The 25,206-nt window shown below is 39.0% G+C and overlaps 2 protein-coding genes across 9 annotated transcripts in view; one reads left to right on the top strand and one right to left on the bottom strand.

Moving 5' to 3' along the window:
* CFAP96 (cilia and flagella associated protein 96) overlaps positions 1-7,411 on the top strand; it is a 24,968-nt gene extending 17,557 nt beyond the window's left edge. For 5 of the 6 annotated variants that reach the window (XM_071092755.1, XM_024788126.2, XM_011715595.3 and 2 more), the window contains exons 7-8: positions 2,232-2,398; positions 6,556-7,406. In XM_071092755.1, coding sequence (XP_070948856.1) covers positions 2,232-2,398; positions 6,556-6,604 — 216 coding nt within the window. In that variant the 3' untranslated portion in view covers positions 6,605-7,406. Of the gene's footprint in view, positions 1-2,231; positions 2,399-6,555 lie in introns of all 6 variants that reach the window. The other variant, XM_011715593.3, reaches the window with a different exon arrangement.
* Positions 2,450-25,206, bottom strand: part of LOC105466561 (coiled-coil domain containing 110) — a 27,118-nt gene continuing 4,361 nt past the window's right edge. Inside the window, exons 3-7 of one of the 3 annotated variants that reach the window (XM_071092750.1) lie at positions 20,753-20,808; positions 20,407-20,472; positions 18,813-18,923; positions 15,886-17,998; positions 2,450-2,811 (exon numbers count right to left, since the gene is read on the bottom strand). In XM_071092750.1, coding sequence (XP_070948851.1) covers positions 2,771-2,811; positions 15,886-17,998; positions 18,813-18,923; positions 20,407-20,472; positions 20,753-20,808 — 2,387 coding nt within the window. In that variant the 3' untranslated portion in view covers positions 2,450-2,770. Of the gene's footprint in view, positions 2,812-10,092; positions 10,225-15,206; positions 15,271-15,885; positions 17,999-18,812; positions 18,924-20,406; positions 20,473-20,752; positions 20,809-25,206 lie in introns of those variants that run through there. The other 2 variants (XM_071092751.1, XM_071092749.1) reach the window with 2 other exon arrangements.

Below are 25,206 nucleotides of genomic sequence, written 5' to 3'. Positions count from 1 at the left end.
CTATGTATATACTTGTTCTATTTTGGTACAAGTGGATGCAGGCATCTTAAAGCAATGGGGGTAATTTCTTTGTTTTTCTATGTTCTATAGCAGTTTGATAGCACTAGAAATGTCAGCTGTTTGAAGACTTGAAAGAATTCACACAGCGAAGCATTCTGAGCTTAGCCATATTACAGGTTCTGCCGATTTTTCTTTTTTTTTTCTTTTTCTTTTTTTTTTTTTTTTGAGAAGGAGTCTCGCTCTGTCACCCAGGCTGGAGTGCAGTGGCCAGATCTAGGCTCACAGGAAGCTCCGCCTCCCAGGTTCCCGCCATTCTCCTGCCTCAGCCGGAGAGGGCTGGGACTACAGGTGCCGCCACCACGCCTGGCTAGTTTTTTTGTATTTTTAGTAGAGACGGGGTTTCACCGGGTTAGCCAGGATGGTCTCGAGCTCCTGACCTCGTGATCCGCCTGCCTCTGCCTCCCAAAGTGCTGGGATTACAGGCTTGAGCCACCGCGCCCGGCCGATTTTCTCAATTCTTACATGTCTTTCTCCATCTGTTTTGTGTAGGTTTTCTATCTCTTTTTGGTCAATGTTGATTATTTATATTTTCTTAGAAAATCAGTCATTTCATTCAGGTTTTTGGGGTTTGCAGAAATATTATATATATATATATATATATATATATTTTTTTTTTTTTTGAGACGGAGTCTTGCTCTGTTGCCCAGGCTGGAGTGCAGTGGCACGATCTTGGCTCACTGCAACCTCTGCCTCCCAGGTTCAATTCAAGTGATTCTCCTGCCTCAGCCTCCCTAAGAGCTGGGATTATAGGCGTGTACCACCATGCCCGGCTAATTTTTGTATTTTTAGTAGAGACAGGGTTTCGCCATATTGGCCAGGTTGATCTCGAACTCCTGACCTCAGGTGATCCATCTGCCTCAGCCTCCCAAAGTGCTAGGATTACAGGCGTGAGCCACTGCGCCTGGCCTATTTTATATTTTTGATATTTAATATAGGTATAGACTTTCCTCACTTCTTTTTCATTCTTAATTCTATTACAGATATAGCTATTAATTTACTTTTTAAAGCATCACTTGGGCTTATTTATGTTTTTCTATTTTTAATTCATTTTGCTTTTATACTTTTAAATTAATTTATTTAAACTTTCTTAAGTTTTCTTGTTATTGTGATGTTTAAAATAATCCATGTGTCTTCAATCTGGAAAACTTGAAAACTTACAATGGTATCTTTCAAATGAATTAAATCTTCATGTATATTTGGCATAGATACTACAGGAGTGCCTAATTAAATGAGTTATTATGATTCTATAGAATTTTCCTGTGATTATATAGAATATAAAGTTTAAAATTCTGTCAAATCAGTTTAAGAAGTCAAAGCAAATATTTCTGTGTTGTGTACAGGTTGAAAAATATTTTGATTGACTTCTCTTAATAGACTACAAGAAAAGTAAAGTAGATTACATTTTCCTGTTGCTTTCTATTTCTTTGTGCTATTGCTTATTACTTTTTTTTTTTTTTTTTTTTGTGACGGAGTCTCGCTCTGTCGCCCAGGCTGGAGTGGCCGGATCTCAGCTCACTGCAAGCTCCGCCTCCCGGGTTCACACCATTCTCCTGCCTCAGCCTCCCGAGTAGCTGGGACTACAGGCGCCTGCCACCACGCCTGGCTAATTTTTTGTATTTTTAGTAGAGACCAGGTTGCATTGTGTTAGCCAGGATGGTCTCGATCTCCTGACCTCATGATCCAGCCATCTCGGCCTCCCAAAGTGCTGGGATTACATGCTTGAGCCACCGCGCCCAGCCGCTTATTACTTTTTTTTAAAGTATCTTCTCCATCATTGACTGACATTGAGTAAACTCATGTTGTGCCACACTCCTTGTTCCCCATTCTCTATCAAAATACATCTGACCTAGGATTTCCCTTACTAATAGACTCACTTTCTAACTAAGTGATAGCCTGGCCTGATAAACTTTAAAATATTAATGCTTGGCAATAGTTTAGACTGTTACCTTACTATAAATATTGTCATTTTTATTGAGAGCTTTTGGATTATGGTGTTTTGACCCTATAAAGTTGGTGGTAGGGAGACCTTTTGGTGGTGTTTGAATTAAACAGTATCATCTTCTTTAAAACCAACTCTGCAGACTACAAAAATATGTATGAACTTCTTCACAAGCTAATTTTGTAGAGGCATTTTACAAAATCACATTAAGTTGTCTCATTTTTCTTTGCAGCCTGGTGGAATGAAGGCAGGAACATTTGATCCTTACCCATCACATTCTGCTGACCCTTATATGGCTAAATTGGCAACTATTTCTGGCAAAAACGATAAGATTTTCCACCCACCAGGTGGACCAAAAAGCAGACCAGTTGAAAGTATAATGACTTTGAATGTCAGAAGGTGGGAAAACCTTATGCTTAGCTTACAAACCAAGAAACAATTGTTTCCAACTTTTATACTTCTTCAAAATAGTATCTTTTATTTATATATACTTTTTTAAATGACAAATTTGGGTGACTTTAGACATCTCAGCTCCTTCAACGTACAGGTACCTGCCCTCCCTTGTAGAAGTTCTCCCCCATCTTCTGAAATTCCCAGCTGAAAAAGCTTAAGTTATCTGCATCAAACCATTCTATGCATAATTTTTAAAGCAAATCTATAGTGCCTCATTATGAGTCATTTGAGACTAGTTAGATACTCATCGTTCAGTTAGCAGTACACATTAACATTGGCTATTTCTCCAAGGGAGTTTCTTAGCAGTCGTGAGGAATCCTAATGATGCTTGAGAGTTCTGTCTTTAACTTTGAGATAACCTGTGAAAATAGGAAATATTCTGGTTAATTAAAAATGCCAACGTAACTATAATGCTTTGAGAAAAAGTATATTATCAAAGTATCTTAAAACTTCAATTTTATCCAGGTTTTGTATACTCTCAAAACTGAGAAAGTTCTTTGGAGTAAAAACAATCAGTTATTCTGTGTCTAAAGGACACTAAATTTACATTCTTTTATTAAAATAGTAGTACATCTTTATCACTTGGAGACAGTAATTATAATACTAACATTAGTATTATTTCACAAAAATAAAAGTGCCAAAGGTGTATTTCTTTCTTTTGCTTTTCTTTTTTTATTTTTTTGAGATGGAGTTTCGTTCTTATTGCCCAGGTTGGAATGCAATGGCGTGATCTCGGCTCACCACAACCTCTGCCTCCTGGGTTCAAGCGATTCTCCTGCCTTAGCCTCCCGAGTAGCTGGGATTACAGGCATGCACCATCATGTCCGGCTAATTTTGTATTTTTAGTAGAGATGGGGTTTCTCCATGTTGGTCAGGCTGATCTCGAACTCCCGACCTTAGGTGATCTGCCTGCCTCGGCCTCCCGAAGTGCTGGAATTACAGACGTGGGCCGCCATGTCCCGCACAAAGGTGTATTTCTGATTGACTACTTGTTAAGTTCTTTGGAACAATGTATTTACCAGCAGAACTAATCAGCTGAAGACAAATTACTTAACATTTTTATAAATTAAAAATACCAGTGCTATGTGTTAACTTTTACCTAACCAGAAATATGATTTTGAATACCTGAATTCTTTTGAGAAAGAGGACTTCATAGTAAGTTGATACTGTCTTAAAACTTCGATAATTTGGGGTGCCCTAACTTGGATGATGTTCATACTTGTACTACTCTTCTTGCTCATGAGACTGCTGAGAAGATTCTGTGGTCCTGGATACCTAACAATGGCTTTTTTTCACTTGATTCTCTCACTCAACATCCATTTAGAGCTTCAGTATGTATTCAATTTTCTGAATGAATTATTTTAATCTAGTCTGTTGCTTAAGTTGAAAAAAAATTTCTGGACATCTTAAGCTTTACATCATTCAGGGGCTACCTAGCACTAAATTTTATGTTGAGAGTTTGCAAGATTAGAAAAAATGACCTCAAATAAGGAAAATTTAAAATGTTTACAGTTTGCTACTTCAGACATAATATCTACAGCCCACAACATTTTTTGTGATATACATGATTTTACTGTATTTTATATACTTTAAGATGCGTTTTCTCTCTAAAAAAAAATTGAAGTTATCTTCTGGTTTCATGGGGACTAATTAGCTTGAGATGCCATCTAGTTTCAAACATTTGCTTAAAAAACTGAAGGCCCCTTGTAAGGTGGCCATAACCTGCTTTCCTGTTGTCTTTCTTGGCATTTTTGTGCATCTTTTTCTTGAGCCTCATGAAATACATGTACTTTTTTTAACCTACTCTACTACATTGCTGGTAAGGTTGTTCATTCTGCCTTCTATCTTCTATCATCTCTTCTCTAAAGTCTGCTGATATCCTCAGACGGAGTTCTACTGAACTTCTATCTTGAACCTGTCTTTTGTGTGTTATAGTCATTCATATATGTTATACCTTATATGATAGTCATTTTGCTACATATAGCTATGTTTGATTTTACATTTTTTCAAAACATTTATTTCAGTATTTCCCAAATGGCAAGTGCATAAAGCATTTGTCAAGTGAAGTTTTTTCTTGAGCACTCGTATGTGTCACTAGCATTAACTACGGAATGCTGTGTGTATTTCAGTGGCCTCCAATACTATGACATCTGTATTAAGCCATGTATGCATCTCATTAGGAGTATTAGAACCAGTGTCTTTCCTATGAATTCTATTTCAGTAATATAGTGTCACTGCAATTAACTGGAAGCATAGTACATTCTCATTTTATGTAAAATAGAATAACCACCCCCCAGACTCCAATACTACTTTGACAAAAGCTCTAAATTGCTATGATACCATCAAATAGAAGTTAAACTATGCAGTTAGCACAAAGTCACTAATGTATGAGATGCTATTATAAGTGAGGTAACGTAGGTGAAATGAAGAGTCCTTCTTAGCTGCAATAATTAGCCAATTCAAGATTTCCAAGTCTACCGTGTCTTGCTGACACTATATATGGGTTTGAAGGAACAGGTTTTGGAAATACATTTTGTCTTTTTTTTCCTTTTTTGAGAGGGAGTTTCACTCTTGTCACCCAGGCTGGAGTGCAGTGGCGTGATCTCGGCTCACTGCAACCTTCTCCTCCCAGGTTCAAGCAACTCTCCTGTCTCAGCCTCCCAAGTAGCTGATATTACAGGCGCCCGCCACCACGCCCAGCTAATTTTTGTATTTTTAGTAGAGACGGAGTTTTGCCGTGTTTGTCAGGCTGGTCTCGAACTCCTGACCTCAGGTGATCCTCCCACCTCAGCCTCCCAAAGTGCTGAGATTAAGTGCTGGGATTACAGGCGTGAGCCACTGTGCCCGGCCGGATATACATTTTGAATGCTAGCTTAACACATACGGGTTTTATTATAATAAGCTAATATCAATGACGATGATGACCAATTTTTGCATATTTTATCTACTCTTTGTAGCACTTTGGTGACAATTTTGTGGAATAAGTAAGGAAAATTGATTTTGACCTAGCAAAATTCACATTTTCTGAATTAACAAAAACTGATCTGTGTCACTGAACCACGATTCCCCTAGATGTTAGGGTAAATGTGTGTAATTTAAACTGTTGTCTACAGGAATACTATCTCTGCGGGCTAGTTGGCAAAGTATTGGACTTAGAAACAGGAAGATATGGAGCTTCTTTCTATCCTTTTAACCTTTAACCTCTGGCAAGCCACCTATCACTACTCTGCCCAATTTCATCTAATAAACAGATGGTAAAATTAGAATTTTCCTCACCACACCCACCGTCTGATAGATGGAACTTTGTGTGTGGGAAGGGGGCAGTATTTCAGGTTTTCTGTGTTCTTTTCTCTGCAGAGAATAAACCTGAGGAAGTTCTGTGATGCTGTAGCATATATGTTTGGAGCAGGGAGAAAGAGAAGAATAAGTGATTGTTCTTTTGAAAAATTTGAATTTTATCTTCCGTTTAGTAATTTAGAATTTATTGAAATCTCTTTCTTTTTATAATACATTATCAAATCATTATCCTGAATCAGGTTCTAGCTTCTTTTACCCTAATTTTAAAACCAGTAAACCTTTGGACAGTAGTATTTAAAATTGATTCCATAATTGTTTTCCTTCTTAAATTGTATCTTCTAAGTATATATGGCTTTAATAAAATGAAGTGTTTTAAGTTGATGAGAAAATTTTGGTTTTGGATTGTTAATATGTTACAAAGTATATTAGTTTTAAATTTTTTATTGAAAAAAGTTTTTTCAAGAATGTACAGATAGGCTGGGCTTGGTGGCTCACGTGTGTAATCTCAGCACTTTGGAAGGCCAAGTCAGGCAGATCACTTGAGCCCAGGATTTTAAGACCAGCCTGGGCAACATGGCAAAACTCTGTCTCTACAGAAAATATAAAAATTAGCCAGGCATGATGGCACATGCCTATAGTTTCAGATACTTGGGCGGCTGAGGTAGGAGGATTGCTTAAAAGCCTAGGAGGTTGAGGTTGCAGTGAACTGTGATTGCACCACTGCCCTCCAGCCTGGGCGACAAAACAATGTACAGGTATTTGACTTGCACCTATAAAATTAATGTGTGTTTACTTTCCAATTTTAGGGCACTAAATTCAAAGAACTACAAGACTGCTTCGGTACCATCCTATTAGCAACTGGAAGACAAGTAGCTTTCTAGATCTTAACTACGAGTAATTCATTATCAAGAGCTAATTATTTGAAAAAATAGAAGACGTTTTGGAGCAGATAGCTCAAGCAGTTAAAAGAAATTTAAGCCTGCAACTCTAATTCTCTTCCTTATTTTCATACTACTACTTAATTAATAAATAGTATTTGCTATTACACATGGTTATTACACATGGTTGTTGATTTATGTTTTTAGATCTATGTGTCTGAGCAGAACATGTGTACACATTGTATAAAATCCTGAAGTGCAATCTGTCATTTGCTTTTACTGCTAATGGTAAAAAATTGCATGGTTGGAGGGGAGGAGTGGAAGAGACTGCTGGAAGGGTAGAAAGTACACAGTAAATTCTTGCTGTTTCTTCTCAGAAGTATTGAAAATTGGATTGATAGCTATCCAAGTGTCATAGCCTACTAAAGCATTCTTAACATCAGAGATAAATGTTAGATCCATTTATATTATCACATAGATACAATATATACACATGATATAGTGAGGCAAATGCTTCAGCTTATATGGTAACACGCCTCTATTTGTGACTTACGTAAAGCCTCGGGTTATTTAGCCAATGGCAGCCCCAGGATGAGTTGAGGGGTTGAGGGGGATGTACTTGTTAGTTGAGTATCTTATAAAAATTCTGGAAGTTGGAAGATGGATGAAGTCAGTCTTTGGTGTCCTCCCATGTTCCTCTCTAGCTGTCAAGCTGCCTCACCTGGGGCATCTCACCTAGGCCTCACCTGCTAGTCCCCAAGTTATCTCTTCTCCTTCACCTGCCCTGTCTCTTTAAAAAATATCTGCTCTGGCCGGGCGCGGTGGCTCAAGCCTGTAATCCCAGCACTTTGGGAGGCCGAGACGGGCGGATCACGAGGTCAGGAGATCGAGACCATCCTGGCTAACACGGTGAAACCCCGTCTCTACTAAAAATACAAAAAACTAGCCGGGCGAGGTGGCGGGCGCCTGTAGTCCCAGCTACTCAGGAGGCTGAGGCAGGAGAATGGCGCAAAACCCGGGAGGCGGAGCTTGCAGTGAGCTGAGATCCGGCCACTGCACTCCAGCCCGGGCTACAGAGCAAGACTCCGTCTCAAAAAAAAAAAAAAAAAAAAAAAAAATCTGCTCTAAGCCAGGCACGGTGGCTCATGCCTGAAATCCCAGCACTTTGGGAGGCTGAGGCGAGTGGATCACAAGGTCAGGAGTTCAAGACTAGCCTGCCCAACATAGTGAAACCCTGTCTCTACTAAAAATACAAAAATTATCTGGGCATGGTGGTGCATGCCTGTAATCCCAGCTTGGGAGGCTGAGGCAGGAGAATTGCTTGAACCTGGAAGGTGGAGGTTGCAGTGAGCCGAGATCGTGCCACTGCACCCCAGCCTGGGCAACAGAGTAAGACACCGTCTCAAAAAAAAAAAAAATCAGCTCTTAAAAGACATGATTTAAGTATCTTACTGTAATTCATAGTGAGGTATTGATAGCCCTCATTCACCAGGGACAGGGGCTAGTGGTGTTTGTATTTTAAAAGGGAAATGTAAATTATCTAAATATCAACTAATACATTGGAAGTTATTTTAGATAACAGTGTGATATGGTTTGGCTGTGTTCTTACCCAAATCTCATCTTGAATTGTAGCTCCCATAATTCCCACAAGTAGTGGGAGGGACCTGGTGGGAGTTAATTGAATCATGGGGGCAGTTTCCCCCATACTGTTCTTGTGGTTGTGAATAGGTCTTACGAGATCTGATGGTTTTAAAAGGGGAAACCCCTTTTGCTTGGTTCTCATTTTCACTCTTGCTTGCTGCCATGTAAGACGTGCCTTTTGCCTTCCACCATGATTGTGAGGCCTCCACAGCCACATGGAATTGTGAGTCCATTAAACCTCTTTTTCTTTATAAATTATCCAGTCTTGGGTATGTCTTTATCAGCATTGTGAAAATGGACAAATATGTGATGCTTTCTTAGAACTTGTCCTTCTGCCAGTCCAGGCTGCCTAGAGCTGGAAATCAGATTGTAGAAGGCTACAAGACTCTTCTTTTGGGCCTACCCACGTTTCTTAAGTGGAGGGAACTATGTCAAGTCAGACATACATAGCTGGCTTTTGAAGGAGGAGTGCAGATGGTACAGATAATTTTTGCAATTAAGGTTTTAAAGGAATTTTTCATGCCTGCCTCATAACTAATACTGTGCAATTAATATCCTAAAAACATTACCAAGGGTATAATGTGAATCAAAGAGTAATACTGAATACATTTGTCTTCAGAATAGAAATGGCCTTACCAAGTACACATAGGTGAATAAAATCTATGGTTATATATCGATAATGTTACCAAACAAGCCTTATAAATATATTTATTCTTAGGCTGGGTGCGGTGGCTCACGCCTGTAATCCCAATTCTTTTGAGATAAGAGTTTTATATTTTCAGATTTTATCAAAATTTATTTTAGATTTAAAAATTATAATTGTTCATTTTAATCTATCTTTTAACTATAGTTAATTTTTATTAATATGCCTTTTTATTAATATGCCTTTATAATTAATTTTTATTAATATATATACTTCATATCATATTCATAGATGGGAACACTAATCTAATGCTTTCCTAAAGGGTTTTAGCAGCAGTGTGACAATTGACAGACCTTATCTGGATTTTATATAAATGTATTGTGTCAGTTTACAGAAAACCAAATATGGAAACCAGCAATGGGAATAATGACATATGTAAAACAATGAAGATTTCTCTAAGTGTTGGTAGAGGAAAGCATGCACACACGTTTGATCTGACAGGTGCAAACTAGTTATGATGCCCATGGATTGTTTTCTTATAATTATTGTCTCTTCTTTGAACTTTGAAAATGTAACAATACAACATTAGGTAGTTTCCTGTGAAACAGCTTTATTCCTCAGACTCAGCCAGGACTCTGGTGTCGTCTCTTGACAACTTACACGTCTAGTTATCTACTCTCCTGTGATGATGCCTGTATGACTTGAGTAGTTTTCTGCATCCATCATCAGTGAGTAATGGAAGAAATAAGCTTACTTAGCCAGACATCAGTCTCTGCTACAAACCGTCTACTTACATCTGTTCAAGGCTCAAATCTGAAACAATAATTGTGGATGTCGACCTAACATGGAAGAAAGGCTTAACTTTAAGGGAGACTTAGATCAATAATAAGCTCTAGTAAGAACTGTTAAGCAGAGAGAAAGTTAAGCAGTAGTACATCATAGTTTTTGAAATCTTATCCTGCTTCTTCAGAGACTGCCTGCTCCTTTTGTATATAAATGTGGCACATGCATTAAGAATAATAAACCAAGTTTAAGGCCGGGCTCGCTGGCTCACGCCTGTAATCCCAACACTTTGGGAGGCCAAGGTGGGTGAATTACTTGAGGTCAGGAGTTCGAGACCAGCCTGATCAATATGGTGAAACACTGTCTCTACCAAAAATACAAAAATTAGCCAGGCGTGGTGGCGGGCAACTGTAATCCTAGCTACTGGGGAAGCTGAGGCAGGAGAATTGCTTGAAACTGGGAGGTGGAGGTTGCATTGAGCCAAGATTGCACCACTGCACTTCAGCCTGGACAACACAGTGAGACTTCATCTAAAAAAAAACAACAAAAAAAAAAACCAGGTTCAACCTGTTACTATTATAGCTGTCTACAGTAGAGCAAATTAATTTCTTAAGACTCTTGAATTATCTGTCATCCATATTATGTACCTGGAAGAATTATGAAAACCAAATTTAAAATATTTTATAAGCTGTAAAATAAATAAAAAATATGTATCAGTCTATTAAGGCTGGGTACAGTGGCCCACACCTGTAGTCCCAGCATTTTGGGAGACCAAGGCAGGAGGATCACCAGAACCCAGGAGCTTGAGGCCAGACTGGGCCACATGGTGAGACCCTGTCTCTAAAAGCAAACAGACGAAAACGAAACAAAACAAAAACAACCACTAGATCATTATCCATCAAATAATTTGTTGTAAATAAGTTGTAAGGTAATTTGTTAATTTGAATTTTCATCAATTATAACTGAATTTTCCCTTGTGGTATTTTGTTACAATGTCAAAAGTAAGTTAGTAGCATTATATAACACTTATATAATGCAATGTACCAGATACCATTCCATGTGCATTCCATATTAATATGTTTTTAATTATTAATCTCTTGATCTACATCTAACAACAAATGGAGTTAGAGAAAGATGAACTAATTTGTTCAAGTTAGCCCAACTAGCACTGGCAAAGCCACACAGTCTTGCTTTTTTTTTTTTTTTTCCCCAGACAGGGTCTTAGTCTCTGTCTCCAAGGCTGGAGTGCAGTGGTGTGATCATGGCTTACTGCAGCCTCAACCTCCCAGGCTCAAACAATCCTGCCACAGCCTCCTGAGTATCTGGGACCAGAGGCATATGCCAGCACACCTGGATAATTTTTCAAATTTTCTGTGGAGACAAGGTCTCCCTATGCTGCCCACACTTGTCTCCAACTCCTAGGCTCAAACGATCCTCCCACCTCAGCCTTCTCGCTTTTTTTTTTTTTTTTTTTTGAGATGGAATTTCGCTCTTGTTGCACAGGCCGGAGTACAAAGGCACGACCTCGGCTCACTGCAACCTCTGCCTCCCGGGTTCACGCGATTCTCCTGCCTCAGCCTCCCAAGTAGCTGGGATTACAGGCGCCTGCCACCACGCCCAGCTAATTTTGTATTTTTAGTAGAGACGGGGTTTCACCATGTTGATCAGGCTGGTCTTGAACTCCTGATGTCAGGTGATCCGCCCGCCTCAGCCTCCCAAAGTGCTAGGATTACAGGAGTGAGCCACCGCGCCCAGACTCTGGCTGCTTTCAAGTTATGTTAGTCACTCTACAGCCTTTACCAAAATTGGAGAGCAGGGTAAGATGGAGGTAACTTACTTGTAGGAAATCAACTATAGAACACATGTTAGTTTACAAGAAAAAAGACTGAGAGGACCTGTTTCCAGTTTATTCCTCCTCACACCTTATTAAGGGGCAGGCTATAAGCCTATGGGAGATAGCTAGAAAAACATATATTATCCTCCCTCCCCCAAATATATATATTTCCAAAAATCTTCATAAAGCAATTTGAAATCATTACACTACTGTTAGAAAGTGACCCAAAATGGTCGGGCGCGGTGGCTCATGCCTGTAATCCCAGCACTTTGGGAGGCCGAGGTGGGAGGATCACTTAAGGTCAGGAGTTTGAGATCAGCCTGGCCGACACAGTGAAACCTCGTCTCTACTAAAAATACAGAAATAAGCTGGGCATGGTGGCACATGCCTATAGTCCCAGCTACTCAGGAGTCTCAGCTAAGCAGGAGAATAGCTTGAACCCGGGAGGCCGAGGTTGCAGTGAGCTGAGATGAGGCCACTGCACTCCAGCGTGAGCCACAGAGCAAGACTCTGTCTCAAAAAAAAAAAAAGAAAGAAAGAAAGAAAGGAGGGAGGGAGGGAGGGAGGAAGGAAAAAAGAAGGAAGGAAGGAAGGAAGGAAGGAAGGAAGGAAGGAAGGAAGGAAGGAAGGAAAGAAGGAAGGAAGGAAGGAGGGAACCTAAAATGTCATCTTGTCTAAACTTTGCTGTTATTGTTAAGAGATGGGGTCTCACCCTGTCACCCAGGCTGGAGTGCAGTGGCACAATCATAGCTCACTGCAACCTCAAACTCCTGAGGTCAAGTGATCCTCCTACCTCAGTCTCATGAGTAGCTGGGACTACAGGTATGTACCACCCCATCCAGTTAATTTTGTCTAAACTTCTTGATACTTAAAACTCCTTATAACATTCATACAGAGTGAAGGCCCAGCCTATGCCTAATAGTCTAGTGTAACGGCAGCCTGTTAATTCATCATTCATTTAACAATGTTGGGTGCTTGCTATATTCTGGGCATAGCTCTGGGCACTGGGATTCAGCAGTAAACAAAATAGACAAAGGTAGGTTAAAAGTAAAAGGATGAGCCTAACCTTTTAGTTATATTGTTTGTTTTATATTGTCAATGTTTTTTAACACTAACACTCTATTTTGTAACCACAATTCTCATAGTTCTTTATCTTAATTTTGTATTTAAATGGATATAGTGCTCACCATTAGTTATTTTCTTAATGCTTTAGTTCTTTGATTTATATTTGATTTCCAGGATTTACTAATCCATTTTCATGGTATATATTTATTATTTAACTATTCAGAGTTTCTCGTACTGATTCATCATTACAAAATAAATATAAAAGCATGCAAAAAGATATACTATGCAAACACCAATCTAAAGACAACTAGAGGGGCTATATTAATATCAGAGACTTTAGAACAAGGAATACCCCTAGGGATAATGAGGGTTATTTCATAATAATAAGGGTATCAGTTTACCAAGCGGACATAATAGTGCTAAATGTGTGTGCATGCATAAGAGAGCTTTGGCCGGGCATGGTGGCTCATGCCTGTTATCCTAGCAATTTGGGAGGCTGAGGTGGGTGGATCACCTGAGGTCAGGAGTTCGAGACCAGTCTGGCCAACATGGTGAAACCCCGTCTCTACTAAAAATACAAAAATTAGCCAGGCGTGGTGGTGGGCGCCTGTAATCTTAGCTACTCAGGAGGCTGAGACAGGATAATTGCTGGAACCCGGGAGGTGGAGGTTGCAGTGAGGTGAGATTGTTCCATTGCACTGTAGCCTGGGCTGACAACACTGAAACTCCATCTAAAAAAAAAATAATAATAACAGTAAAATAAAATAAAATAAAAGAGCTTTAAAACACATTAAACAAATTTATAGAATGAACAAATCAACCTCTCTATTCCTCTATCAGTAACTGTTAGAACAAGCGGACACCAGATCAGTACAGACACAGATTTGCTCAATCCTGTCAACACGTTTACTTCGTTGACATTTACAGAACACTCCAGTTCACCTGAAACATCAACCAAGACAGACCATATTCTGGGCAATAAAACATGTCTCCGTAAATTAAAAAAGATTATAGAGCATGTTCTCTGATCAAGACAGAATTAATTAGAAATCAATAAAAGAAAAATCACTGAAAATCTCCAAACATTTAGAAATCAAGCAACTCACTTCTAATCCATTGGGTCAAAGAATAAATCACAAGTGAAAAAGAAAATATCGTGAACTGAATGAAAATGAAGACATGCCGGACTCTGCGGTGCAGTTAATGTGGGTGCGAAACTGGGGAAGGAGCATATTAGCCCCAGATAACCCAAAGGAATGAAATTACTAAATAGGAACAGAAATCAATGGAATAAAAAACAAAGCAGTGAGAAAAATCAATGAAATAATAAGCCGATGTTTGAAAAGAAAAATAAAATTGCTAAAACTCTAGCAAGAATGATAAGGAAAAAGAACCCCCAAATTACCAATGTCAGAAATTGAAGAGGGGACATCGCTGTAAGTCCTTTGAATGTTAAAATGCTAATAAGGAATATTATGAACAACTTTATGATAATACATTTGAGAACTTACATGAAATGTACAAATTCCTCAGAACATACAAATTATCAACCCTAACTCAAGAAATAGAAAATCTGAATGGTTCTACATTAATAGAAATCATTTAGCAATGGAAAACCTTCCCATTTAGAAAAACCCAGGCCCTCTGGTGGATATTTACATATTACATATTTTCCAAATATGTATGAGTATTACATATTTAAATATTTAAGGAAGGAATAATATAACACCAATCCTACACACATTCAGAAAATAGAGGAGGGGAAACACTTCCCAACAGGATTTTCCTGATACCAAAGCCAGACAAAGACATTACGAGAAAATAACACAGACCAACGTCCTTCTGAATATAGAAGCAGAAATCCTTAACAAAATATTATCAAATTGAATCCAGGAATATATATTAAAAGAATAATACAACATCACCTAGTGGAGTTTATCCCAGGAATTCAAGGTGAATGTTTCTTAACATAATTTACCATAGTGACAGATTGAAGGAGTAAAACAGGATCACCTCAATAAACGTAGGAAAAGCACTGCGCAAAATTCAACAAGGAATATATGAACGGCAGTCTTGGAAGACAGAGTGTCTCTGGAGCCCAGGACAGGTGTGCCTGCAACCTTGGAAGCTAGAGATTGTGTTTGCTCTGGAGCCAGGGCAGGCATGCTTATTGTCCAGTGCAATGTTTCCACCTACAGCAACGGGCAGACATCTTACTAGCCATTATAATATTTGGGTTTCTAAGCTCGCTCTCTCCTGTGATGCAACCCACTGTATGATCCTCTTTACGCTGCTTATAGAAATTGGGGCTCGGAGAACCAATGCAGACATGCTGATACTCTGACTCCTGCTATTGTAACAAACTCTCCTCGGTCTCTCACTCAGGAGTCTTGTGCCTTCCACTAGAACCCACAAAACTGTAGCAGGCTAAAATATGAGCTTACCAGTTGGGTAAAATCTCACATTCGCCACTGTTCTTGACAATATAAAATATATACCTAATTCCAATGTCTAATTTTAAAAACTAGTCTAATCAATTACCAGGTTAATGTCATCATATAATTTAAAAGTATTTTGAGGGTGGAAAAGTACTTGGACAAAGGTTTTGAAGCATTGATTTTAGCCGTTTATTTATAGATCTTGGATGGAAGCAACTGATATAGTTTACTTGGAATTCCTAGGGAAAAAAAAAAGAATTCTTTTAAGGTGGGAGTACTACTTATACTTTAAAATAGTAATTAACTCCCTCTTGCTCACTGCCAAAGTTGCTTTGTACGCATGCAATGTACATAATTAATATAAATAATTTTATCTAGAAAAATTTCCTAAATAATTTCACTGTATAATACATTAGATACAAATTTTACAAAACAAAATTATATTCATCTTTTTTTTTTTTTTTTTTTTTTTTTGAGACGGAGTCTCACGCTGTTGCCCAGGCTGGAGTGCAGTGGCGCGATCTCGGCTCACTGCAAGCTCCGCCTCCCGGGTTCCCGCCGTTCTCCTGCCTCAGCCTCCTGAGTAGCTGGGACTACAGGCGCCCACAACCGCGCCCGGCTAATTTTTTGTATTTTTAGTAGAGACGGGGTTTCACTGTGGTCTCGATCTCCTGACCTTGTGATCCGCCCGCCTCGGCCTCCCAAAGTGCTGGGATTACAGGCTTGAGCCACCGCGCCCGGCCCAAAATTATATTCATCTTAAAGTTTCCTCCTTATTTCTGTACTCTGGCTAGTGCCCAACAGGCTACAAGAATCTTAAACACATCTCTACTAATCTACCAGGACTTGCGTACCTTTCAAATCCGAAGCCAAAGGCCTACTCCGAGGACTAGAGATATCTTCATGAATATAGTTGTCAAAATGGAATTTCTCTCTTCTTGAAATATAAGTTGATTTTGAAGGGTCATTATGCTGACTACAAATTTTATCACTTAAATTTAAATATTCTCGTTGAAGATTCCGCATCTCAAATTCCAAGGTATCCCTTTCATTTTCTATGCTTCTTACATAATTTTCTAAAAGTATTTTGTCTTCAGTAAGTCTACTGATGCTGTTTTCAAATTTTACATTTTCTTGGCTGTGTTTCTTTAGTTCTTCTTTTAGAATCTGATTATCTGTTTTGGTTTCCATGACCATTTTTGATAACATTTCGCATTCCTTGCCAATTTCCGACAAGCTATTCTTATAAATACTTGCTTCTGATTTTGCGTTTTTTATTTCTTGCAGAAAATTCTCTTCTGCAGTAGATTGGTAGGTTTGAATATTCTCAATTTCTCTTTCCATAATTTGTCTGGCAGCAGCAGATTCTTGTAATGTTGTTTCAAGATTGAGTTTTTCATCTTTAACTGTTTCTATTATTTGAAGAAGTGTCTCTTGTTCGGTTTTTGCCAATCTTTCTTTCTCTTTTAGCTGCATTACCTCTAGCTGGTTTTCTTTTAGTTCATTTTCAAGTGAGCTTTTTTCTTTTAGAAGCTGGTGTGTTTTTTTCTCTAACATTTCTTTTTCATCTTGTATCAATAGAATATTGGTTTTCATTGCTTCCATTTCTATACTCATTAGATTATTTTCATTATTGACAATGGCCATATCACTTTGAGTTTTGTGTTCCTTACTTTTTAGTTGATCGAACGCTTCCATCATTTGTTGCTTCTCTAAAGAAAGTTGTATGTTTTTTTCCTCTAGAGTTTTATTTTGGCCTTGCAGAACATTATATTTACTAATTATTTTTTTTAATTCTTTAAGACACTCTTTGCTGTCTTCTTCTGTTTTACTTAACTTAGACTGAATAGTACTCTTTTCTTCAACCAGATTCTTAAGTTGCTTTTCATATGTTTCAACTTTCTGTATGAGAGATTGTGTGGTAAAGATAAGAGGTTTCATTTTGGACTTAAGGTTCAGATTTTCATTCTCTAGTTCTGTTACTTTTTTCTGTATCTGCACAGATTCTTTCAGGTAATTCTGTAAGTACTGAATTTTTGCAACACACTGTTCAGTAACGGAATTAACTTTGGAAGTTTTCTCATTTTCAAATATTATTGATCCTTGTTTTACTAGAAATGGTTGTCTTTCTTTGTCTTTCATTTCATGTTTTGTTTGGTCGAGGAATGACAGTGTGTACCTTGGAACTCTGGAATGGAATTTTAAATCTGTAATATTTTTGCCAGTGATGGGAATTTCTTTATTGTTTTTCTCATTTCTCTTTCCCCTGTGTATTTCACTCTTGGATAATTTTTTACATTTTCTACAAAAATTCACATGGAATTTTGACACTGTTTCCCTGAAGGGGAGTAATTTGTTTACTAATGCCTCTAATTCTGAAATTCTCTTTGATTTTATATCTTCATTTAAGTTACCGTCCATGTTTTCTTCCTTAATAAAGTTCATTTTTTCCTGGTGAATAGGGAACAGGTCATATTTATCATTACTTTGAACATTTGGATCAGTTTTTAAAGTCTGAAGTTCATTTGCAAGTGCCACTTCCCTATCGTGTGACTTTTGAAGCTCTTCTTTCATTTGTTCGATAGAATGGCAAATGTCATCCAAATTTTCACAAAATCCATGCTTGAGAAAAGGCACAGTAATTTTGGATTTATCCAGAATTACCGTATCAGCTTGAGACATCACATTTTGAGGTGCAGTAGGTAGAAAATGATAAAAGTTATTATAATTCTTCAAGATGTCAGAATTTTCTGAAGGGTGTATAATTATGTTTGAAGATAAATTGTCTGTTGAAGTTCTCAGAGTTAAAGTGTCCTCGAAATGCATCTGGGATGGACCATTTATATTTTGAGAGAGACTGTTCACACTATCACCACTTAATTTTTCTTCCACTGAATGAAGTGTCTTGGAATCCTTAAAATGACGACTTTTCTCCATAGAAAGGTTTCCTTCTTGATTCTCTGTAGGCTGTAACAAGAAGAAGTACACTATAAATGTATTGTCATTTGCCACATGTCCAAGCAGTACAGATAATATTTTGTGGAGGATTTATTTATGTACCCTAAACAAGCATTTTGCCCATTTCCACAGCAAAGGAGCATAACAAGTATGATTTATTTTCTCCAACAGTTGTTTTGAGATCTGTAACTCTGGTCTTCACAATTTGCTTAGAACTTGCTCTTATTTCCTTTGGGCTGAGATACATGGGCCAACTCCTCAATTTCAGAAATATAGAAATTTAGCGTCCTTCAAGAGGCCATCATAGGTAGGTGGGGAAGATGAAACCGATAGGTCAAATGGGAGTTTCAGGCAAATAAATGTTTCTAATTCTGAGCTATTTGTTAACCTTAGCTTGCACTCCTTTCAGGTGATTTTAGGACTGTGACTATCCCGGAAGTGTGAATTCGAGTCAGTGTGGACACAGTGATGGTAACTTTGGTTCGGAGCTTTTCTAGGGAATTTACCGCAGACCTAGGTCAATCCTAAGTGAATAGATTAGCTATAAAAACTGCCTTGTATTTGAATTTACTTGGGAATCTTTTGGGATCTGGATGAAGTCAAATGTCCCTTCCAGACTCTCAGGAGAAATGGGCAAATTGCAGAAGAACAGAGGTAAAAAAACACATGTCTTTTAAGGGTTTCAGGACTGGACTTTCCTTATTTTCATCTCTGATGGCCCATTTTTCCTATAACAAAGGGGACCACGTAAAGTGAAAGGAACTGATGGTAGTCACGTTTTGAAGTACCTACATATAGAAATGATATCTATAGAATAACATACCAAATCCTTTTCAATGCGTGCACCAAACGCCAGATTTTTTTCTGAGCCAAATTGTGGGTTTTCTACTTCAATAATACTTTTGTTCAATATTTCACTGATTTCCGACTGTACCTTTAAAAGTTGAGAAAAATTTGATTTCAGATTTGTAAACTTATGAATGTACAGGAATAATAGACATTACAATTAAAAGGTGTGTTTAAATTTCCTGCCCATAAAAAGTCTTTCCCATTGTATAGAATATAAATAAAAGCTACTTAATTTATTGTAATCTTTATCGTTAATCTTTAAGAAAATTATGCCTTAATTGTTATAAAGTCAGAAGCAATTTGGTAAAACAAAGTTTTATGAACTATATTCAAATGATTTTAGACGTCTGATATTTACATTGTTGAATAAGAGACCTTTGGAATCTATTCTGTCCCCTTTAGGAGGAGTTATCTTCCCTTCCCATTTCCCGGCAGGTGCTTTTAGTATAAGAACATTGGGATGAAGTTTACATTGGGTCTTTAGTGAATAAGTGGGTGTTACATACCCCCAATATCCATACTGTAGCCCTCTGTTTATACTTCTCCTTATTTCTTCTGGATGAAGTGTGGTTATGGTAGTATTGATTCTGCCTCTAACTCCCAGGGGCACCTGACTGAGTGCTAACCAGTCAGGGAACAGTAGCCACCTGACAGTGATTGGTTCAAGCATTGCCTGTGACCCAGTCGGGATCAGTCTGAATCAGGCCAAGAACCTCAGTCTAAACTATTATGAGCAAAGTGTAGCCGGGTGCAGTGGCTCACGCCTGTAATCCCAGCATTTTGGGAGGCCGAGGCGGGCAGATCACTTAAGGTCGGGAGTTCAAGACCAGCCTGGCTAATAGGGTGAAACCTGGTCTCTACTAAAAATACAAAAATTAACCAGGCATGGTGGTGGGCACCTGTAATCCCAGCTACTCACGAGGCCGAGGCAGGAGAATTGCTTGAACCCAGGAGGCAGAGGTCGCAGGGAGCCAAGATCATGCCACTGCACTCCAGCCTGGGTGACAAGAGCAAAAACTCCTTCTCAAAGCAAAGTGTACTCTCTTTTCTGACTTGAATTTGGAAGGAAAAAGAACTGGACCTTCTAGCAGATCTTCCACCGCCACAGGGAGTCTGAGAATCCCCTACCATGGAAAACAGAATCAGGATACAGAGTGAGACCTGTTCTGACAACACAAGACCTGATCACGTGGACTCAGCCATCCTGAAGTGGGCTCTCTCTACGACTTTCATTTACTTGAGCTGTTAAAGTGCATTTTTTCCCTAAACCAGTTTGAATTAGATTTTATGTCACTAACAATGAGGGTCCCTATCTGTAGTCTGTATATACTTTAAACATGTATTAAAAAAATCAGCGACTGCTGCGTGTTTTGGCTTGCTTCCAAACACAAGTAAAACAGAGAGAAGAATGTAGTTTCCTTAAAAGAAATTTTGAGCCTAGAATATGCTGTGACCTCTATTACATTAAATTCTGTGTCAGCTAATCCATTGGCTAGTGACCATCAGCTTGGAAGATGGGATGATACTTTAAGGTTAGATATTTCGTATGTAGATTAAAAGAAACATACCATGCTAACATTCTGCAAAGTCTGCATTCGCAAAGCCTGAAATGATTCCAATTGATGCTGAAGGACCTATGACAAAAGTAAGAAATTGAATATTTTTAGGTAGGTAAACATATTATTGAATTGTTATGATTTTATGTCTTCCAAAGTTGCCTATTACTTGAAAGGATCCCATGAGGGTCAGGTGGTTCACATTGTTAGTCATTTTGCTAACTCTCCAATGTGCTTTCATGGAGATCTTTGTGAGGATAAAGTGGGAGAACCCGCATGCATTTAGGGAGTATTTGTTCTGAAAAAGATCAGCCTTTACCCAGAATTTTGGAGATAATAAAATGAAATAGAGACTCACTTTCAATGCTGATTGTGGTTGGATTTGGTTTTCTGATTCTGCTATGCAGCCATATTCTAAGAAGCAAAATTGAAAAACCACGTGAGCTAATTCTTAAATTTTGTTTTTTAATACCTGTAATAGAAAGCGGTCTCCAAACTCTCTTGGATAGTGAGGCAGAGATAATGAGAACTTCTGATAGTCACACTATGCTAGTCCCACAATAAGCTTAAGTGATCATTCTCGCTTGACTTAATATATCCACTTGAGGCTTTAATAGTGTCTTTACTTTCAGGGTACACCATTAATTTGCAACACCACACTTAAAACTCTGAAAAACTCAAATATCAAATATCTTTGTTTCTGGGATATAAACTACATTAAAAACAAAAACAAAAACGAATACTCCTCATGTTATGGGAGACCCTTGGCAAAGTAGTATATAGATAGGCCTCAGTTTCTGTGAAATTTCTGACACTTTTCCCCTTATGAAAACCAAGTTGGATCAACAGTGTATTTTTTGTCTTGGTCTTAAGCACAGTACCCACACGTGGCTTCTCTTGGGAAGGGAAGCTGCACATTCGCGGTCTTTAGATCCCCTCTTGGCCCTGTATGAATGGGCCTGGGCCTGGAACACTTCTTTACTGAGAGGACTCTTTCTAAAGTCCCCACTCACAGCCTGTGCTGGACTTGCTACCATGTGTGGGGACAGCACTCCCTGCTTCAGACTCAGTGTGTACTCCTTTGTTCTGCTTAAGTGTGTGTGTCATATGATACCTGGCCAACCCCACTACTCTATCTGTCCCCTGCTAGATGGACTGGGCCCTCTGACTATGGTGAACTAACACCCACTACTGAGGCTGATCTTGCTCCCTCTCTTCGTCTCTTCGCTCTGTGAGTAAAGCGTTGTTTCATCTGGTGCCTGACTGTTGTGTTTTGCTTGGTGACTCGGATACTGAGACACAGTAGACAGAAGTGCTCCAACTTCTTTTGATAATAGGCAGAATGTCACTTGCTTGATACCTTCCTGAATAGAGTATAGATCTGCAACAGGGGGAGACTACACCACGCTTGCAAATTTCCTCACATTCCTCTTCGTCTGCATGTCAGGCTGCTTGCTTTGTCAACTTTTTCTTAAAGAGTGTATTAATAAAAGCTTTCAGTGTCCTAAGTAAAATGTGAGCTATGATGGAATGTTCCCTAGGCTGATAATTTCTGCCCTAAGTTTTTAAAGAGGTCAGCGAATCTCCTTTGGATTGGCAGACTGTCAGATGTTAGAGAAGCTGCTTGCAAAGTACGGCACCCCTTTTGCCCTCTGACCCTCACCACCAAAGGGGCAATGCTGGTTTGGAGCCTGGAGCTGCCTGGCTATTGAAGAGCCTTCAGTCAGAGGGCGGGGAGGGAGGGCAAGTCTGTCTGAGTCTTGCTCAGCTTTGCCTCTTCTTGGGAATAAAATGGCAGCTAAACTCCCGGTATCCTGAACTGTTCATCTAAAAAATAAGGAACTGAAGGAAGGCCCAGACCAGCATAGGAAGGAAACACAAAGTTTTTCAGACTCTAAAGTAATCTCTTCTAATGAACTTAACCAGAGCAAAGTGCACGTCGGAAAGAATATACCACCTAGAATCCCGCCACCCACAACAAACTGCTGTTAGTTTTAGGTGCCATCTTTCAGTTAGCTCTCTACGCACATATGTGGACAAAGTGGAATCCTTTTATACATCAACGGTATTTTACATAAATAGTACCTATATTTACTTGAATTTAAGAGAATTTTAAAAACTGCAAGTAGTGGAAATTAGTTCTAGTATTTAGATTTTTTTTTAACTACATGAGAGATATTATTTTCTAAGAGATCTCTATAAGCTAATGAAAATTAACATGAATTGAGATTGAAATCTTTATTGTTTCAATAACAAAAAGTTCTATTGTATTCATTTTTGACTTACCCCTGCCAAGAGAGATGAGAAAATTAGCATTCTATTTCCTTCGATGCCTACTTCCCTCTTTTCATGATATTTGCTAGTTATATGATTTATACACTGTGAAGTTTTATGTTTACATCCTGTTCTGTAACCGTAATTTCCACACAGCTCTTTATTTAAACACAAAGATAGGATATCATTCTCATAAATATTTTCAGCCTTCAATTTTATTCTGAATGATGTAACTGTTCAACATTCTATCTCCTTCCTATACCGACAGCAATAGCTTCCTTTTTCTGTACAGATTTTCTTTCATTAGGAGGATTTGCAAGTTCAAAGCTAAATATAAGATTCCTTTAGCTAAAATCAAATAAGAAATATAAGACCAAAAGAAATGTACAGACTTAATAAAGGGATATAGTAAATCAAAGATTTTAAAGAAAACAATGGGATTTATACCTGTTGTCTACATCTATTTTTCATCTTCCACCTCTTCTACCTTTTTTGGCCTCAGTGTGATTGCACTGTTACTAGGCAGCTTAATGAACCCACGGGAGCACAAGATGAGGACACGTCGGAGCAGGAGACGGGGCTAGATTACGCAGGGCCTCCGGGCCAAGCTGAGCGGGTTGGCTTTTCCTTTAAGTAAAATGGGGAACTTTCGAAGGTTTCCATCATGAGAATGATCTGATCTGACTGAAAAGTTTACAGGTCACTCTGCTACATGATAATGGATTATGGGGTGGGAGTAAGAAGGCAATTGCAGGGCTATTGCAATAATCCAAGTGGAGATGAAGATATCTTGGACTGGAATGGTGGTGGGGAAAATGGGGAAAAGTAGGTGGATTCAGAATACACTTTGGAGATGAAGCCAGCAGCGTTGCTGGAGGATTCGTTGGGGCCCGGAGAGAGGAATGAAGGATAACTCCTTGGTTTTTGGTGAGAGCGATGGATGAGTAATGATGTCATTTACTGGGGGAAAACAGTAGAGTAGGAACATACGTTAGGAGAAAAACATTTTTAGATATGTTAAGGCTAGGTTGTCTGTTAAACATCATAGGAGAGATATCCAGCAGCCAGGTGGGTCTACCAGTGTATGGTTCATGGGAGCAGCAATGAACACATCATTCAACATGGGTGGGATGGGTGCAGTGGCTTACTCCTGTAATCCCAGCACTTTGGCAGGCCGAGGGGGGCGGATCATGAGGTCAGGAGATCGAGACCATCCTGGCTAACAAGGTGAAACCCTGTTTCTACTAAAAATACAAAAAATTACCCGCGCATGGTTGCACGTGCCTGTAATCCCAGCTACTCGGGAGGCTGAGGCAGGAGAATTGCTTGAACCTGGGAGGTGGAGGTTGCAGTGAGCCGAGATTGTGCCACTGCACTCCAGCCTGGGCAACAGGAGCGAAACTCCATCTCAAAATAAACAAACAAACAAACATAGATGTCACTGCTGGCCATGTGGAAGGACATGCATAGAAGCCCGAAGGAAGTGCTTGAGGAGAGGATGGAACATGGAGATTGGTGGGCATGGAGGATAGGTAGCTCTTTGTAGTTTCACTGTGGAAGGGACGACAGTGCATCCTGGAAGAGATGTGAAGTTGAAGAGGGAATTTTTTTTCTTTTTTTGAGATGGGGTCTCACTCTGTTGCCCAGGCTGGAGTGCAGTGGCGCCATCTTGGCTCACTGCAACCTCCACCTCTAAGGCTCAAGCGATCCTCCCATGTCAGTCTCCGGAGTAGCTGGGACCACAGGTGTGTGCCACTACATCTGGCTAAAGGAATTTGTTTTGTTTTGTTTTGTTTTTTTAACCACAAGACATTCTAACATCCTTGTTTGCTGCTGGAATCACATAGCAGAAAAGGAGAAAAGCAATAATTCTGGACAAGTAGGGAGGCTAATTGCAGAAGCTGGGTACTTGAGAATTCCACAGGAGATGGGATCCAAAGGAAACCACTTTTGATTGATCAAGGACAATTCTTCCATTGAAATGGGAGAAGACCTAGAATATGGGTTTCACAAATGTGAAGGGTGAGAATGAAGGAGTTTGGGTGTGAGTGCTTCTACTTTTTTCATACAGTGTGGGACCATGTTACAAGGGGAGAGGCCAGGGAGAAAGGTGTTAAGAGATTTGAGAACAGGAGGAGTGAAATAGCTTTTCTTGCAGAGGGTTTGAAAAAGAATTTGCTGTGGAACTAAAGTAAGTTTTCCCAATAGCATTGAGGACTCATTTTAGATTCATGGCATGACTCACAAGTGAGTGTTTTTCTCCAGCAATGATTCCGTGCAGGCAGAGAACAGGCAGGGAGTTGGAGTCATCTATTTTTAAAAGCTATCAACATAACTTGCTGTTTTGTGAGTTTCAGAGATGTTGGCTGCTACTTATTCCCAAAGGAAAGGTAATTTAAAAACTCAGCAAAACTTAGTCACACAGAATTATGTGATTCTAGAACTGGAAGGGAAATTATCCAAGAACCCAGGAGATAAAACACAATCACACTTCACCATTTACCAAGTCCCTGCTAAAATTACAATATCGGGAGGCAT

Source organism: Macaca nemestrina, chromosome 3 (genome assembly GCF_043159975.1).
Source record: "Macaca nemestrina isolate mMacNem1 chromosome 3, mMacNem.hap1, whole genome shotgun sequence".
NCBI lineage: Eukaryota > Metazoa > Chordata > Mammalia > Primates > Cercopithecidae > Macaca > Macaca nemestrina.
Note: the sequence above shows the minus strand (reverse complement) of the source record. Positions and strands in the feature narration are given on the sequence as shown.